Consider the following 18,494-nt stretch of genomic DNA (forward strand, 5'->3'; position numbering starts at 1 on the left):
TTTTTTTTTTTTTTTTTTGAGCCCAGTGTACCTTCTCTTGATAAGTCCAGGGCCACTGGCTCTGTGTACTCAGAAGAAGTTAAAGAACCACTTGGAGTGTGTGACCAAAAGCCCTGACTCAGAAACCCTGTTTTCATGCTACAAAGTGTAAGGACTGAAGCCCAGCGCATGTAGCTGGTGGTCTGGGAAGATTCGGATTTCATACTTGTGCGGGTTCCTTTGCCTGACCGTCTCTCCTCTGTTTCAGTAGTAGGAAAGTCTGCTTCAGGAAAACAAACTCAGTTACTTGGGAGATGGGCGGGTATAGCCTGTGCATACCTTGATAAAGTTCAGTAGTCCCATGTTACAGAGTGACACTAAATGCCAGCCCAGAACACAACGCTGACTGAAGCACTGGCTGTGGCAAAGATGATTCAAATGGGCCCTAGTGGAGAATTCCGGGCTGGTAAAACCATTTGGGGCCTCTAGGGTTACTAGATGTTTGAGCAACACACAAAGCATCAGCAGTAGATGGTACTTCATCCCTGTTCAAAATTGATACTTATCCTTTAAAGATAATTAATATTTATCTTAAAGATAGTTGATACTTATCTTTCTCAACAGATTTAGGGGACCTTTCATGGATGCTCTTCCAGCTCTCATTTCTCCAAATCACTGAGTGGTGTTGTCTTTCTTTCTCTCCATTTACTTACCGTAAATGTTTGCACTGTTTTGCTTTCCTTAGACCAGCAAAGTGGTTAAGAGCTGTGGACTCCGAGGTCTGAGGACCAGCCTCCAATCCCCTGCTTGTCACTTCTGAGCCATACCACTGTACACTGGGAATGATGAGAACGATAACAACTACTGCCCAGGGTTGGTGTAAGGATTAAATGAGTCACATATATTTGCTTTCTGAGTTAAATCATCCAGGCCTGTGAGGTACCTGAGGGCTCTGTAAAGTGTCTGTTATCATTATTCTTTGTTTATCTTCACATGAAATTTGTGTGTTTTTGCTCTTTGTCCATTTTTTCTCTACAGATCATAATTGCATTTTGTATGAGCTCTTTCTATGTTAAATGGCGTTAATGTTTTGTCCGTAAACATTTCTTCCTAGGAAATATTTTAATTTTAGTGGTTGTCTTGACAAGCACTGTTTAAAACTTTTGTTATGCAATCTGTTAATGTTGTGTATGATTTCTTCCATTAATAAAAACTTAAAAGTAATTATGCTGGAATAGATAAGGATAAATGGGAAAGAATCTTCTACTTTTATGGCTTACAAATACTTGTTTCTCTAATCTTCAGTCCACCTGGAGTTAAAGTTATATCAGTGAGTAGTATGAGTTAAGACCAGAGATTGATTTTCTCTTCTAATTTGCTAACCAACTGTCCTAATGTCATCCATTGAATAATTCTTTCACCCTGCATTGATCCAAGATGGCTTTCTTATCATAAATTAAGTTTTTATACATTCTAGGGCTATCTGTTCTGTTCTATTGATCTGTCTGTCTATTCCTAGGCTGATACCAGGGTGTTTTAATTATAGTTTAAGGGTATTTTAAGTCTATTACTTCAAAAAAGAGGCCAGCAGAGCCAGAACACTTATGCGAATGTGAGGATATAGGCAATGGATAATTACAAATGCCTGATAGTTCTATTCTCTTTGCTCATCTTTGGTCCTGAGTAACTGCAGTTTGTTTATAGGTACTCAGGGATGCTGTTGTGCCTTAAAATGGCCTCCAGGCATTATGTCTCCTGGACAGGGCCTCTCTGATTTTTCTGTGTTTCATATGAAACCTCAGTGGCCACCCAAAACCCACAGTTTTTCTTCAGATATTTGCATAATGCTATTGTTTATCCATAATGGTGCCTAGCTGAACTCAGGTGTCCCCACGTGACTCGTTCTATTCAATGAAGGGTCAGTGCAGTGACTTGTGTCACTACTGGGAAGAAGCATGGAGAGCAAAGTCCATAGTCTACCATAGCTCAGAGAGAAAGAAGCCTTTCCTCTGGCCTGGGGCCCCCAGTGGGAATGGTACGGAAGCTACTGGAGTCAACCTTCAGTGATTTTGTAGAATGCATGATAAATAAATGGTTATTCATGGAAACCACAGTGACTGGGTGCATTTGTCATGGTTACATAACCTAGCTTTCCCTCACTGAGTCAAAATATTTAACAGTTGGCGTATCATGAGTGTTTAGTCGTCAAAATAGATACCCTCTCACCATGCTTTATGCCCAGCCTGGTCAGCTATGTCCAGCAAGAGGGAAAACCTTTTTTTTTTTTTTGCTCAAACTTGTCCTAAGGCTTTGGAGCAGACATTGAACTCTCTGTGTAAAATGTCACACACCAAGCTTAGAGATGGTGGCCAATAGATTATTACTGTTAATACCTTTAGTAAGTTCCTATGCTATAACTATGAACTTACAGTTTACAATTTCCAGCTTTTGGGGACAGTGGAAGCAGTTGGTTTCCCTTCTATTTTAAAATAACTATAAATCCCTATTACCTGAAATATTGGACATTTTAAGCCTCTTGTAATTACATATGGTCTATTAAGAATTAAACAATCATATTCTCTTGACCCAGGTGCTTTACCAGGATGGAACTGCCTGTGATATTTGGCAAAATGTTTCTTGCAGTATCAGGAAGGAACATGGCAGAAGCTAGAATCTGGCTCAGCACAAGGGAAGGGGAAGGTGCTAGCTCAGGCAGGCATAGACTAGACACCCTTTACCAGACGCTGCCAGAAGCAAGCGTTTGCAGGAAGAAGCAAGAAAGAAATCTGATCCTAAATAGGATATAGAAGGAAAGCTGCTTTTACCAATGAGTTAGTGTGATTGTTTGGTTATTGTAAATGGGCACTCTGGGAAAGAATCAGCTTTCTCTTGACAATTTTCCAGGCTTGAAACAATCCTCCCACCTTAGGGAAGCAGACTTCCTGCTGGGACTATGATGACAAAAAGGATCCTTATTTTTTTCTTCAGTCATTTTATTCTGGAATAATTTTAGATTCATACAGACTTATAATGATAGTATAGTATCCCATATATCTTTCATTCAGCTTCTGTGAATGTAAACATCTTATATTTGATAAATAATATATTTATCAAAACTAAGAAATTAACAATACAATGCTATAAATTAAAGCACAGTCCTTATTCAAATTCTACCAGTTTCCCCCAACACTCTTATATATTCTAGGAGTTAGTCCAGGGAAATATGTTACATTTTGTTGTCATATCTTAATTTCATACAATCTGTGGTAAATGCTCAGTCTTTCTGTTTGTTTTTCATGACCTTGACTCCTTTGAATGCTATGGGTCAGTTATTTTATAGAGTGTCACTCAATCTTGATGTTTCTGTGTTTTTCACAATACTGAGGCTCTGCATATTTGACAAGAATCTGAGTGATGTTGTGTTTTCCTCCTGTCATTAGATTGGCAGACACATGATATCAACATGGACTATCACTGGTGATGACAACCTTGGTCAGCTGGTTAAAGTGGTATCTGCCAGCTTTCTCCACTGTAAAGTTTCTATTTCTCCCTGTCATAGTCTCTTCTTTAGAAGGGAGTCACTAAATCTATCCCACATTCCAGGGAGGGTCTTCAACTCTGTATGGACTGAATGTTTATGTGCACTCAAAATTTACACATTGACACCTGGCCCCCAGTGCAACAGTTTTCAAAGGTGGAGCTTTTGGAAAGTCATTAATTCATGAGGGCAGGGTCTTCATGAATAGTTTCAGTGCCTTTACAAAGCACTGGAGAGAGGCCAGAGTCTCCCTTTTTATTATATGAAGATACAATGAGAAGGTGTCATCTATAGACCAGAAAAGAGACCCTCACCAGACACTGAGTCTGCCAGTGCCTTAATCTTGGACCTCCCATCCTCCAGAACAGTGAGGAAAACATTTCTGCAGTTTTAAAATTACTCAGTTTAGAAAAGGAAGAAATGGAAACCAAGTCTTTGTAAATAGGTGAGGGTGGAGTGGGTGAAAGTAGGATAGGGGGATAGGGAAAAATGAGAACCAAGATCTGTCATGTAAAAGTATAAGATCTCAATGATGAATGTAACTGTACTGTATACCTTAAAAGTACCAATAAACTCAATGAAAAAAAAATTTCTCAATTTATGATTTTTGTTATGGTAGTCCTAATCTGTATCTCCTGGAGGGAAGAGTATCATTGAATTTGTGGACAAATTAAAACCACCACAGTAATTTATAAATGTTTTGGTGAGGTATTTTGAGGTCGTGCAAATGCCCTATCTTCAAAGCTTTGCCCAGAAATTCTAGCACTAACCCATGATTGTTTTCTGCAGCAGTGTTCTAATGGTGAATCTGTCTTTCCCCAAAACTATTCTCATTGTGTTCATGATAACCCCAAAGACTCCTCCTCTAGTGGTGAGCTGCAGGCATTCTGGAAAGTGCTACCTTCTGTGAGAACAAGTTTTCTCCCCTGAAGCTACAAGAGAGTCCATTTTAGGAGGTGGTTATAGACATGATCCCTAGTCCTAATAAATGCCTCCTGCATGGCTTCAGGGAGCCATGTCTCAGCTGGTCTCTGATCTGCAGCAAATGACCTCCAGTCCCAACCAGGACATGGATCTGGTGATGGAGAGATGACCTACACTTGCCCCTGCGGGTCTGTGACACTAATGGTGCCTGGATTCAGGATTATAACTAATTAAGAACATTCAGCTTGGCTTCACAGGACACTGGATAAGGTCATGGTAGAAGAGCAAGGCAGACAGGGATTTATTCAGTCCACCAGGCTGCAAAGATTTCAGGATACTTACTCCATGACAGAGACTGTTGAAAGTGCCTAGGATAAAGGAAGGACACTAAAATCTCTGCCTTCATGGAGCTTAGATTCTATGGGCTGTTGGGAGTGGCATGGAGAGTTAATTGGGAACATGAAAGAAAAGATTCACCCAAGTGTCTGAGCTACAGGAGATGTGGGAAGGGAGGCAGTGTGTGTGGATGGGGGGAGATAACGAGTCTAGTGCGGAACATTTGAGGCATTTGTGAGCTATGAAGGCTGAGCTGCCCAGTTAAGTGTTAAAGTGCACTGGACAAGAGACATTTGGAAGAAGACCAGGGACACTGTAGGAATGGATGAGATCATGTGGAAGAATGGGACTCACACAGAGCCTATAACAAGTGCTCCTTAGGCCATCTGGGCAGCTTTGTCAAACTTTAGTAATAGTGTTCTTGATCCATTCTTGGAGAAATGTTGTTATACTCCATAGGGTCATCCTCCTTGGTTGGGAAACACTGCTATTGAGATGTCCAGTGAGCAGACTGTGACATATACTGAAACAACAAAAAGGGTTGGGAGGCAGTGCATAGCTGGAGAAGAGGGGCAGGGTGAAATTAAAAGCCACCCAGCTATGTCAAATATGGAAGCATATGCCAGGTAGCAAAAGCACCTGGCGAGGGACTCCATAAATAAATGTCTTGGTTTCCATTCTTCACTGATTGCTGTGAACTCATAAAAGAGTCTTAGCTTCTTTTATTTTAATTTTCCCATCATTAAAATCAAGAACTTTTAAGAAATGCAAATTCTAGAGCCCCTTTACTAAAGTAGAAAGTCAAAAGGAAAAAATGGAAACAAAGTTTTGGTAAATAGGGAAGGCAGGAGGGGGTGAAGGGAGGGCAGGGGTATGGGGAAAAATAAGAACTAAGACCTGTCATGTAAAGGTACGAGATCCCAGTGATAAATGTAACTGTACTGTTTGCTTTAAATGTACCATAAACTTAATGATAAAACAAAATAAGAAAGTCAAAGTGGAGCCAGCAGTCATTAAATACCTTCCAGGTGATTCTGATGCTTCCCAAAGTTTGAGAAGCACAGGTTTAGATGATGTAAATCTCTGCCTTAGCTTTAAATCTTCCACATTGTATTCTTGTGCTGATGTTTTTGCCGATGGCAGTAGTCTATGCTTCTTTGCCCTCTCAGTTGGTAAATGGGTGTTGGTAAGTTGATTTCCCCTTGTAGAAAATAGAAACATTTCTCAAAGTGGGGGTTTTAATATTGAGGGGCAAATGTACATATTGTGTACATGTGTATGCCTACCTGATGTATGTGTTTAAGTTTGTGTGTGGTGATAGGAGGTTGGCGAGTGGAAATATAGTGCCTACTTCTTGCTTGCTTTCTCGGATTGTGTGCTGAGAAGTCAGCTTGTGAAAGCAACATTTCACACTGTGCAAACTTCCGTCCTGAGTGTGTGCTTGAAAGCTGTTGTTTGCATTGACCTTCTCCGATGTAACTGGAGTCAGGGACATTTTGGGCCTTGAACTTGATCATCTGCTTGTCACTGTCATAGGTTGCCACCTTTTGCATGTGTGTCCCCTTGGACTTGCAGGCTGCTTCTTTTGCGGGGTGGGGTGGGGTACTGGGAACCCAACTGTGGTCCTCGGGCTTGAGAGGCAGGCGGCAGAACCACTGAGTTAAATCCCCTCCCTGGTCAGGCTGCTTCTTAACAGGCACTGGGGAGCCTCCCAGCTGGAGTTTCCCTCTGCTTGGAAGTCAGCATCTGGGCCAGAAGGGGTCCTCTGTGCCACCCCTCACAACCAGCAGAGCCCAATTCATGAAGCAACGTGACAAGAAGCTCAGAAGCAGACCTGCCTGTAACATTTATGCTTTGAGCACTAGAGCCTTTTATGATTTATATTGAAATTTACAGGAAATACGCCAACGAACTATCACATACAATATTTCCTTTCCCTCTGCTGTGAAATTCCTTTCACACCGACCTGAAAGACTAGGCTCAAATTTCGATTTCTCAGAGGCCTTGAGTTTCCGCTTGGAGAGGAGGCAGCATAGACAGACCTGCCCCTCGCCCTGTCACCGCTCACGGGCACACGTTAACTGCCCGCCACCCTCCTCGCTGTCTACCCGTTCACGCGTCAGTGGTGGGTTGGTTGCACTCTGGAAGGCAGACTTCAAAGGAAAGCCTGATCGCGATGTGTCCGCAGCTGCCTTGAGAGGGAAGCTGGCAGGCCTCTGGAAGTCGCCACCTGCTCTGCTGAGCAGGTGGTTTCTTTAAGCCCAGGTTAACTAATAGACACACTGCTCTCTGTCTGAAAACCGCATTTCCACCGCTGCCTTGAAGGCATCACCCGACAAGTGGCTCTAGTGGGTGTGTTATTTTTCTGTCACATCTTCATAGTGCTACTTTAGTAGTGGTAGTTAGAGCAAGCTTCAAAAAAATAGAAATATGGTTTTTGTTTACCTAGTCAGAATTTCCTGGTTAGTTTTAGTTAGTCTGGGCACTTTCCATTGCATCAGTGAATATTACTTGGCTCAGTCCATGAAAATCAAATAACTGAAAAGCTAGCAATGTATTTCTGTCACGGACGATAGTTTTGTTTGCATTTTAAAGTGTTTTTATGAATTGGATTACAAAACTAATTGAATAGGAGATGAATTTTGCTCAGGAAGTTAAAATATTTTATGAAATAAATTACCATAAGAAATTGACCTAATGATTCAGAACTTTCTGAGGCGAAAAAGGCTAATATAGTTTTAAGAACCCTGCAAAGAAGAAAGCTCAAGAATACAGCTTCCTTATGGCAAAGAAACACCCTTTATATTGCTATCTCTTCAGAAGTACAACTTTTACACTATAAGAACACAGCTTCAGCCTATACTTTATAAAAATGCATCATACTAGTTTAAAAAATTTTAAAAGGTATGGTTCTTCAAAACTGGTTTTCTGTTACACAACTTTCATCATTTATAATAGTGAGATATGGATGTTATTTCTGTATTTAACTGTTAAATCTTATTTATTCTGTATGTACGTGGTCTACTATTTGGACTTCTGTTAATTTTTGAGGAAATGCCAGTATGTTTTTATATTAAAATAAAGAGAATTTCAGAATACTTCAGTTATTTTTCAAATGAATATATGGTCATATAATAGTATGAATGGCAATTGAGTATACTTTTTTGTTTAACACTATATCATGATTTAATTATTTCATGATCTGATCCTCCTTTTCTAAATAAACTTTTAAAAAATAAATTCCAATTTGCAGGAGAACTGTAAAGGTAGTAGCGAAAATTTTCTACACACCTCTCACCAGGTTTCTCCTCGTGGTATATTCTCACATAACCATAGTACATTTGTCACAGCTATGACTTCAGTGACAGCACTGACTAATAAGTGAAATATTATCAACTGACCCATGGCCTTTATCTGGATTTCACTGCGTCCTTTTCCTGCTCCAGGATCCAACTCAAGCTACCATATGTATTTAGTTAAATCTCATTTTTAATGTTTGTTTACCAGGCCATCCAGGTACAAAGACATAGTAGACCTGACTATTCTCCCTTTTTCAATGTTAGATGGTTTATGGTTACCCTGTATCATGAGGGATACTAGGAAAAACATCTTCATGGTGCAGCTTTCTGTTCTTTTAAGATTCTTCCTCAGGCAGACGAATCACACTTCTGGGAGCAAAAGGATAGCAACAGATTTACGGCTGTAGACATCATGGCATATTGCCAAATTGTCTTTTGAAATGCTTTCATACTCATTTACGCTGCCATAAATGATTTTTTTGAGAGACACATATTCATGTACTCTTGTCAGCATTAGTTACTCTCACTTAAATATTTTGGTTAATTTAATAGGTGAGAACAACATCTCAGCTTTTAAAAGTTGTGTTTCTCTGATAACTCACAAAATTGAATATTTCCCCCATGTGTGTTTAGTATCTATACATCTTCTTTTGTGAGTTGTCTCTTCATATTTTATTTATAGGGTCTGAATTTTTTATCAATATGTATGAGTTTCGTAATAAAGCTATCCCTTGGTCTGTCATTTTGCAGCAATTATTTACCCCTCAATCTGTTGTTTGGAATTTTCCTTTTGTCATTTTTGAAGCACATGATGAAAGTTTTATGATTTAGAATCCATTACTTTTCTTTTGATTTATTTTTTAACCTCTTTTGAAAAGCTTAGAAAGATTCTTCCTCAAAAATTTCAATTTCAAAATTTAGTCATCGTCTGTAATTTTATTTCGGATTCATCTGCAGTATTTTTGATATTTGGTACTAAAATCAGAGTCTACCTCTCACATCCCAGCAGCAGATGAGTGCAGCCTCCTGCTTCACAGGCGGCACGCAGCTGTCGGTCTTCCTAGTGACAGGGTGGCATACACTCTCTCCTTCCTGTTGCCCACCACACAACCCTTGGAGGCACCCTGATTCCTTTCCTCTCTTGCTTCCCTCACACAATGAACTGTGGAGCTGCAGAGTTGCGTGTATGTGGCTGCTCCTCCAACTCTTTGGGAGAAAAGCAGATGCTGTATCCTCTGCTAGGACATTTTTCTCATCTCCACTTTTCTCCTCATTCCTGCTAATCTGTTGGGCAGAGCCAGGTGGGTCCTTGGTGTGTGCCACCAAAGTATCCCATATTTCCTGACTGTACTGCTTTTCACACCAACTTCTATCATTCTGATGACCCATTTGTAGCTCCCTATCTTTCTTCATCATGAATGTGGCTTCACTGTCTGACCTAGTGCCTGGTATTGCAGAGAGCTGAATTCATAGTTGTTAGATATGTGAAAGAACAAAAAATAAGTAAAAATGCTAATAAAATAGGAATTGAATCTATGTCCCAGCAGGGTTTGATGAAAATATTCTAGAAAATATGAAAATGAAAGCGATAACATATTAGAATTCATGCCTTTATGAAGGTCATGAATACTACAGATTGACGTGTCCAAGATTTACTTTACTCATTATAATGGTTTATATCTCAGTGTATCCTCAAAGCCTCTCATAGGTGCCATTAGGAAGCTTCCTCTGCCATGTCCAACACCCTGTGTTGGAGCCAGCTGACTATGGAATGAAACTTCTACAAACTCAGAGCCAAAATAAACCTTTTCTAGGTTGTGGGTATTGGGAGTTGTATCTCAGCAATGAGGAACTAACTACGACACCTATTTCCTAGGTGCCATTATGATAATGCAAAGATAGAAAAAAATAAAAACTGTATTTCTCAGATTCCCTTATAGTCAATATTCTGGTTTAAATTAAGCCCAACCAATCAGTTGTACTCTTGGGAGATACAGAGAGAAGGAGTTGGCTAGAGTTCACGGTCCAGATACTATTCCTCCAGCCAAGAGAAGCCATCAGAGCATGACATATAACCTTCCGACTTCCACCTTTGGTGTCATAAGGCATGGCTGCTGTAATGGTAGCATGAAGGGTGAAGGTAGTAGTTTCCTGGTTCTGAATCACTTCTATAGAGCTTTCTCACTCTTTCAAACTGAGCCAATAGAGACTCCTGAGTTCCAGTCCTCTAGCCTTTCAACCAATTTTCATAATTACCTATTTTGCTTAAAATATCTAGTGTTTTCTTCTTTCTGTGTTGAACTATTGTAGACACACAGAGACAGGCTGACTTGTTCTTTTCTTATGGACCCAATTAGCCTATTTCAGTCAGCTGCAATGTTTCCCAGAACAAAGGAAGCAGATGAAATTCCTAAGGTTATGGGTATGGCTGTGCTTATTGGTTCTGGAAAGGATTTATAAGTTATTTCCATTATCTTTCCTTCCACTTTTCAGATACCTTTGAGTTTGTGTTAGCATGGTCTTCCTTACTTAGCAGTAAACCTGGCCCATAGTGGGTAATTACACAGGTGGGTTCCGTCATAAAACTATATGGAGAAAACACGGGTCAAAGTTTCAGATCCTTAACATATAAAGAGCCCTTATGAATCAATGAGAAGAATTAACTACCCAACTGAAGAATGCACAGAGCAGATGAATAGAGGAAGAAAAGTAGCTGAAATGGTATAAAAATGTTAACTTTTCTTCTATTAAATTTGCAAAGTTTGCCTGAATTTTCTTAGAGCAATTTTAGATTCATAGCAACATTGAGAGGAAGGCAGAGAGTTTTTCCCTAACCCCCCTACCTTTACATGTGCACAAATATGTAGACTCCCCTTTTACAAATGCCCCCCACCAGAGTGTTACATTTGCTATCACTGGTCAGCCTGTATTCCACAATAAAGTTGGCAGCGTCCATTAGAGGTATTCCATTAATTAAATTTCATACTTAGAGTTGTACATTCTGGGTATAGACAAATGTATGACAATGAATAGCCATTGTCGTAATATATAGAATAGTTTTACTGTCCTAAAAATCCTGACCTTCACCTATTTATCCCTCCCACCTTTCAATCCCTAATTCACGGCAGCCACTGATCTTTTGAAGTCCCCATGGTTTTGTCTTTTCTAGAATGTTGTAGTCAGAATAATAATGTGTATCTTTAGAAGATTGATTATTTTACTTAATGATATGTGTTTAAGTTTCCTATATGTCTTTACTCACTGGTACTACACTTATTTTTAAAATGAGATCTAAAGTTGCCATTGTAAGTTGAATATTTGCAAAGAATGTAATTGCTGGAATACTTCAATAATTGACCTATTAAAATACAGCTATTTTAATTATTCAATGTCTTTTCATGGCTTACTAACTAATTTCTTTTTAGTGCTCAGTAATATCTCATTGTATGAATGTACCACAGTTTATTCATCCATTCACCTAAGGATATCTTGCTTATTTCCAAGTTTTGGTAATTATGACTAAAACTGCTCTAAATCATCATGTGAAAGGTTTTATGTGAACATTAGGTTTTAACTCCTGTAAATAACAAGGAGTACAAATGCTGGATAATAAAAGAGTACTATTACTATTAGAAGAAACCACCCAGTTGTCTTCTGAAGAGGCACCACCATGTTGCATTCCCACTAGCAATACATGAGAGTTCCTGATGCTCCCCTTTTCTGTCAGCATTTTGTGATGTCAGTGCTCTGGCTTTTGGCCATTCCACTAAGTATGTAGTGACAGCTCATTGCTATTTTAGTTTTCAGTTCCCTGGTGGTGTATTGTAGAGCATCTTCTCCTATGCTTATTTGCCATATGGAGATCTTCTTTAATGAAATATCTGTAAGGTCTTTTTAATTGGATTGTTTTCTTATTGTTGGCTTGAAGAATTGTTGTAATCATAGTCTTTTCAGTTGCTGTAACAAAATACCATAAACTGAATGGCTTATGAACAATAGAAATTTATTTCTCACAGTTCTGGAGTCTGGAAAGTCCAAGATGAAGAAACATTCAGTGTCTGGTGAACAGCTGCTTCTTGATCTTCTTTCTGTGTCAGCAAGAACAGCAAGGAAGGAAGAGAAGTCTGGGGTCTCCTTTATAAAACCATTAATCCCATTCATGGGGCTTCTATCCTCATGACCTATTCACCCCAAGAGCCCAAGCCTCAAGTGCCACGACATTGAGAATTAGATTCAACATATCAGTTTTGGACAGACATGAACATTAGATCTATAGTATTTGTATGTTTTGCTAGTAGCCCTTTATCAGGTGTGAATTTTTGCAAATATCCTCTTCCAGTCTGTGGCTTATCTTTGTACAGTCTTGACAATATCTTTTGAGAGCCAAATATTTCAAATGTTGATGCTCAGGCCTGACAAGGCTATGTTACTTGCACTGAGCATTCTCATATACCACCATAGTTTATAAATTGCTTAATTTTATAGATGGAATTGGGATTATATGTGTTAAAAGTCTTCAAAATAAGCATTTTTCTAAATTGGTGCTACTTAAAGCTGGAGGAAGGCAATTTTACCCTCCAGAGGACATTGACAGTATCAGGATATCCTCAGTTTCATCACTGGGTTAGGAAGGCTGCCGTTATCTAGCAGATAGAGGCCAGGGATGCTACTAAGTGTCCCATAAGGCAAACAGGTCAACTGTCACTATAAACTGTCTGGCTCAAAATATTAGCAGCACCAAGACTGAGAAACTGTCAGAGGTACAGAAATTCTGCTTTAACCAAACATATTTAAAATTTTATTTATTTAATATTTGGGGGAAAACAATATCAGCAGCTACAAAAATTGAAATATATATACCCCATGTCTTTAATTTTTTCATAAATAACTAACTTTTGCTCATTTGTAAAAAAGAGGCACATACACAGATATTCTTTGTGGCATTATTCTAATTGCACAGTTTGGGAAATGATCTAAATGTCCACCAATGGGGTAGTGCTTAATGTACATGTATGCTCTGTGTGGTACAGTGTTTGGTCACATGACCTCTTCCTGCTCTTTTTCTGTGATCTCATGCCTTTTTTTCTAGAGATGGGCTGCTATAAGAATAATTCTCAGGATCCTCACACTGTGATTTCCTAGTTTAGAAACTGGAAAGAACTCTGATCTTTGGTTGAACCAAGAGGAAGTTTGCGGTCTAAGTTTGGACAGTCAGATGAAATTTTGAATCTTGGTCAAAGCAGAGTCAAAGAGAACACTGAAGGTCAAATCATTGAGAAGTAAGAGATGTAAGAGTCTGTGGGATAGAAGGAAGCTGCTATCTGGCCTCTAATTCTTGCTAAGTGACAGAACTGAGACTCTATTGCTTACTCTACCAGAAAAGCTTTGGGTTTTGTTATTAAAATGATTAGTGAGACAGTTCATTATTTAATTCAGGAAAGAATAAAAAAGAAATATCTGAGACATCTGGAGATTTTTCTCAAAACGTATGTTATATAAAGTTAATATAATATAATACTTGGGGTTAATTGAGCAATTTCCTCAGCTTTTATGAGTCATTAAAATGAATTTAAGTAATGGAAATTTTTCAATGGAAAAAAATTAGTGAATTGTCCCTGCAGCAATAAACTGGCCCCAGTCCAATAAATAGATACATTAGATCTCTATAAATTCCAAAGTATCATGATTGATATTCTAGAGAATTATATGCAGCAATTAAAAAGAAAGCACACACACAAAAAAACAAGGGCTGGGGATTTAGCTCAGCGGTTCGGTGGCCTGCCTCACAAGCGCAAGGACCTGAGTTCGATCCCCGGTACAAAAAAAAAAAAAAATATATGCAGCAATTAAAAAGAAAGCACACACACAAAAAAACAAGGGCTGGGGATTTAGCTCAGCGGTTCGGTGGCCTGCCTCACAAGCGCAAGGACCTGAGTTCGATCCCCGGTAAAAAAAAAAAAAAAAGAAAGAAAGCACGTTGTGACATATTAGGATGTAAAGCATCAGATTACAGAGCATCTATTCATTAATGAACTTACTATTTACTAGTCTCAGTATGCTAAAGAGGGCAAACTTGGTTCCTGCCCTCATAGAACATTATTTAAAATGGTAAAATATTGAATAAAATTTTAATAATGAATATGAGTATAGTGGATGCATTATATGCATTCACAACCATTAAAATAATGATTTTAATGATAGAAAATTAAGCAAGAGTAGGTAAAATTATGAGCATATATGCATATAAACACAATCAGTAAAAGTACAACAAAAGGGCATAAATAAAAGTTTATATATACAAATACACACAGAATGAAATGATGCTTTCTTAATTGTATATAACCGAAAGGAGATTTACTAAAATGCTGACAGGACTCATCTTTGAATGAGAGAATTTCATATTTTTCATCTTCTAAATTTTGGCAATTTGCATGTTTTATAATTATAAAATTTGCTTACTTACAATTAATTATACAATTGTTTAAGATAAATGGAGAGTAAAACATTTGAACATTTTTAATCTCATTTTATAGTGCTCACTCTGGCAGCACATATACTGTCTCATTTTATACTTAAACATATTTTCAAAATGCTCCATGATAAGAATATACTAGCTAGATAAGCAGATGTGTGCAGATTATATATAAAACATGAGTGAATAAAAACTCAGCTTTCTTTACTCCAGACTCCTAGAGTTAAGTCAGAAGAATCAAGGGTCTGCTGCCATGAATCTTGTTTAGCTGATGTCTTACTTTTAGATATTGCAGAATGGACCAAGAGAATTTGGGGGACTGATATCTCCACCAGTGCCAGGGTGAAAGGGATAGCAAATTTCTGGTGGGGTCCGCTGAGACAGGTGATGTGTATCAGAGCGATGACTGCATTTCTGGCCTATGAAAGAATCTTTGAGGATCTCTCCGTCAATAGGCGCAGGGTCTAAAATCATGTGTAAATATATTCAAGATAGGATGCATGGAGTGTCTAATACAACTCTTTTGCTTGGGGGCAGGCAAGTTGGGGCCTCCACTTGACATCAAGCTGGATGCATTGAACTGTACAGCTTTCAGCATCAAGTGGAAAATGCCACAGTCTTCTGGGAGCCCAATCACTGGATACACAGTGAGTGCATGGACATGAAGTACAGGGGTGACTGTACATCCTTCCTGTCCCAGTACCTTCTATAACATGTTGACATCCCTTATCCAAAATGCTTCTGATCAGAAATGCTTTAGATTTTTAAACATTTGCAAATTCACAATGAGATATCTTGAGGATGGAAATGACCCAATATTTATTTATGTTTCATATATGCCTTATATGCCTAGCCTGAGGGAATTTTACCCAATATTTTTAATACTTCTGTGTTTTGCCTGTGACCCATCACATGAAATCATGTATGAAATTTTCTACTTTTGGTGTTGAGACTCAAAAAGTTTCAGATTTGAAATTTCAAATTATGTTTAGTTAACCCATCTGTGAGCTCCTTATATTAGTCTCCCCACATGAACATCTACCCCATTCTCCTTTGGTAAACTATAAGAAATGTTTTGAGGCATTTGTAAGAGCTCTGAACATGCCATCTGCATTAGGATGTTTTCTGTGCAGCAGTGGGAAAATATAAAGCAAACAGAAAATATAGCCTCTACTCTACAGTTGCCTATAGCCAAATTTGGAGAATAACTCAGAAACATGGAAAATCATAGGAAGTCACTGTGGAATGCTGTCAATAAGTACTAAATAGTTTAAGATCTGAGTTAAAGCAGTGGATAGTTAAAGTGGAGGAAGGAACAGAGAAGCATTCTTACCATCACAGCCTGCAAATTGGGCAGATTTCAGTGTACCAAAATGTTTTCTTTGGATGGTAGTCTTAGAAACAAGACAGATTTTAGAAGTCAGGACATGTCTGATAAATATTTGGACCTCTGAAATCTTGGGGGAATGCAGACACCTGGCCACACTGAGCCCACATTTCTAGGGAGCACCCTGCCTTCTGCAGCTGAACTCCCATTTGAGATGGGACTAAAGCCCTCCATAACACACAGGTTCCACCACTCCCTACTATCTCCACTTCACCGAGAGACAGCCGCCATTGGTTTCATATCTCATGTGGGAAAATGAATATTGCCTGTGAGGGTCATAGTTCGGAGAACCATACGAGGAAGTGAGTCCACACTTTGCATCCACCTTCACTGATACCGGTCTTTCCCCAGGCCTCTGTAGCTTCTGAGCTTGTGGCCTGACCAGGTATATGAATGTTCATTCCCTCCCAGCTAGTGCATGGGATAGGATGATGCAGGTCAGACACACTGCCTTTGTGGGTGTAACTTGAACCTTTGATTTAGAGAAATATTTGCTCTGTTCTCACCAGACTTTCTGTGTCTTTTCAAGGTCTTTTACTCTGAGGTCAGTGCACATAATTCCCTGGGGGAGCAGTCACATTATGTGCCACTCAGCTGGGACACCCCAATCACTGTGAGTATCTCCATGCTGGCAGCCCCTCCAAAGCACCTGGACCTTTAGCATTTCAAGGAAACTCAGATAGATCTCTAAGATGGTGAAGGTGCTTCCTTCTGCATAATAGTAACATTTGTGAGGTCCTTTAGAATTTCAAGATGTCTTGCATGTACACCACCTCTGTGACCTGCCTTTCCTCTCTGCAGAAAGGTGGATGTGTGATGGAAGGGTCCTGGCATAAATGCTTCTATTCCAAACTCAGATGAAGGAAGAGCCACCATGGCTTTTCCCCCCTCCTCTTTTCTTCTTAAAGTTTAGTTCTTTTTTTTTTTTTGAAATTCCAATAAAGCTTTATAAATAAATATGACACATTTTGATCTTCCCAATTACCTGGAGACGGTTGCAGAAGAAAAGGGTATAATTTGAAATTTATAGTTAAACAATCCAAGTTATTTCTTTTCCTTTTCAAGCTCAGTACCGATTATCAGCTCCTCCTCTCTCTTTCTTTTGTTTCCTGTCAAGGTTTCTCTGGGTCAATGCTTTTGCCTTCAGTACTTTCTGGTTCCTTTTCTTTTACTCTCCTCTTCCCTGGTCTGCTGCTATAGTCCAGGCTAGAGCTTTTCTGTGTTTCTACACTATCCCATAAAACTTTTCAAACTGGTGGTAACAGTAGTGTGGCTTTCTCTTATCAAATAAGTGCCTGTAGGTGCAGCACACTCTGAAATCTATTTGTCATCTTTTAGAAGTGGCTCTTACTTTTAAGTGTCGGTCACCTGCCAAGACATCCTTTATGTTTGTTTTGCCATTTATTCTTCACAACTATCCTGTGACCTCATTTCATTGACAGGAATGCTGAGACTCAGAGAGATGAAGTAACTTCTCCAAATCATCTATCAGTAGTGACAGATCTGACAGTAACCCCGGGGCTGACTCTTCTGAACTCTTATCCTAGCTAGTTTTACCAAAGCTCTCATGACCCAAAGACAGTCAATGCATATTTTCAGCCTGTTTGTATTTTCATGGCATGCTTTTAATCTTAAACTAGATTTTTGCTTGCATAAGCTTGTTAGTCTCAGAAACCCTTAGTCCCAGCCCTGTGATTTACTTGATCCTAAGAGGGAAGACTGGGTTGACCTCATTTGGGAAAACATGGATTTGAGGTTCCCTCTCCCCGTGACAGCCCTGAAACTTTGCACAAGCCCACTGAACCCACCAAGGGCCAATATTGTCCCCAGCAGTATCTCCGAGGGGCTCACAGCTCTGCCTGGAACACAAACCAGGTATGGAAGGCAGAGTGCCGGTGGCTTGAAATCTGGATAGCGCTTTTGAAACAGAGCCTTCCCTTTGCATAGGACCTGAGCCAAAAGGTGGTGTATCTGTAAAGGCTACTGCAGGACAGACCAAAAACAGAGGGCCAGAAAGAGGACCAGTGCACTAGGCTTCTGTCCCTACTTCTTCCTCTTGCAGGTTGGAACTTTACCCAGTCACTGAACTTGTTTAGGCTTCAGCTTTCTCCCTTGACAGGAATATTATAACCAGACTGCTGTGGGAACCAAGTAAAATCTTTCATAAAGATTTTTGTAAAGCCTTTCATAAAATGTAAAAGCCATGTAGATGTTAGTTATCATTCCTGATTACTTTTATGTTAATTGTATTCTCTGTTAATTACATCCAGGCATTAGCGTGTTATCAAATTCTAGCATTTGATCATCTTGCTGATTTCAGCAAACTGCCATAGTAGCTTCCTTATGTCCAGCGCAGGATAACATGCACTTCCTGTTTGGGGGAAGTATTCAGTCTTGTTGGGAAAACTACATATACACTGACAGAATCGTTAGAGAACAATGCAAGGCCAGATGTCATTAACATGCCATTTGATAGGTAAATGGGGTTGGAAGAAGTGGAGATGAGTATGGGAACAAGTGGTTGAGAGATAAGACTTGAGGCCAGAGATCGAAGCAGAA

At 39.3% G+C, this 18,494-nt stretch overlaps 1 protein-coding gene across 5 annotated transcripts in view; it reads left to right on the forward strand.

The window, feature by feature from the left end:
• Egflam (EGF like, fibronectin type III and laminin G domains) overlaps positions 1-18,494 on the forward strand; it is a 165,201-nt gene that overhangs the window by 39,333 nt on the left and 107,374 nt on the right. For all 5 annotated transcript variants that reach the window (XM_033760066.1, XM_033760047.1, XM_033760024.1 and 2 more), the window contains exons 2-3: positions 15,086-15,195; positions 16,465-16,548. In XM_033760066.1, coding sequence (XP_033615957.1) covers positions 15,086-15,195; positions 16,465-16,548 — 194 coding nt within the window. The remainder of the gene's footprint in view (positions 1-15,085; positions 15,196-16,464; positions 16,549-18,494) is intronic.

The sequence above is a fragment of the Fukomys damarensis genome, unplaced genomic scaffold (assembly GCF_012274545.1).
Source record: "Fukomys damarensis isolate Sample0158 unplaced genomic scaffold, DMR_v1.0_HiC HiC_scaffold_1, whole genome shotgun sequence".
Classification (NCBI taxonomy): Eukaryota; Metazoa; Chordata; class Mammalia; order Rodentia; family Bathyergidae; genus Fukomys; species Fukomys damarensis.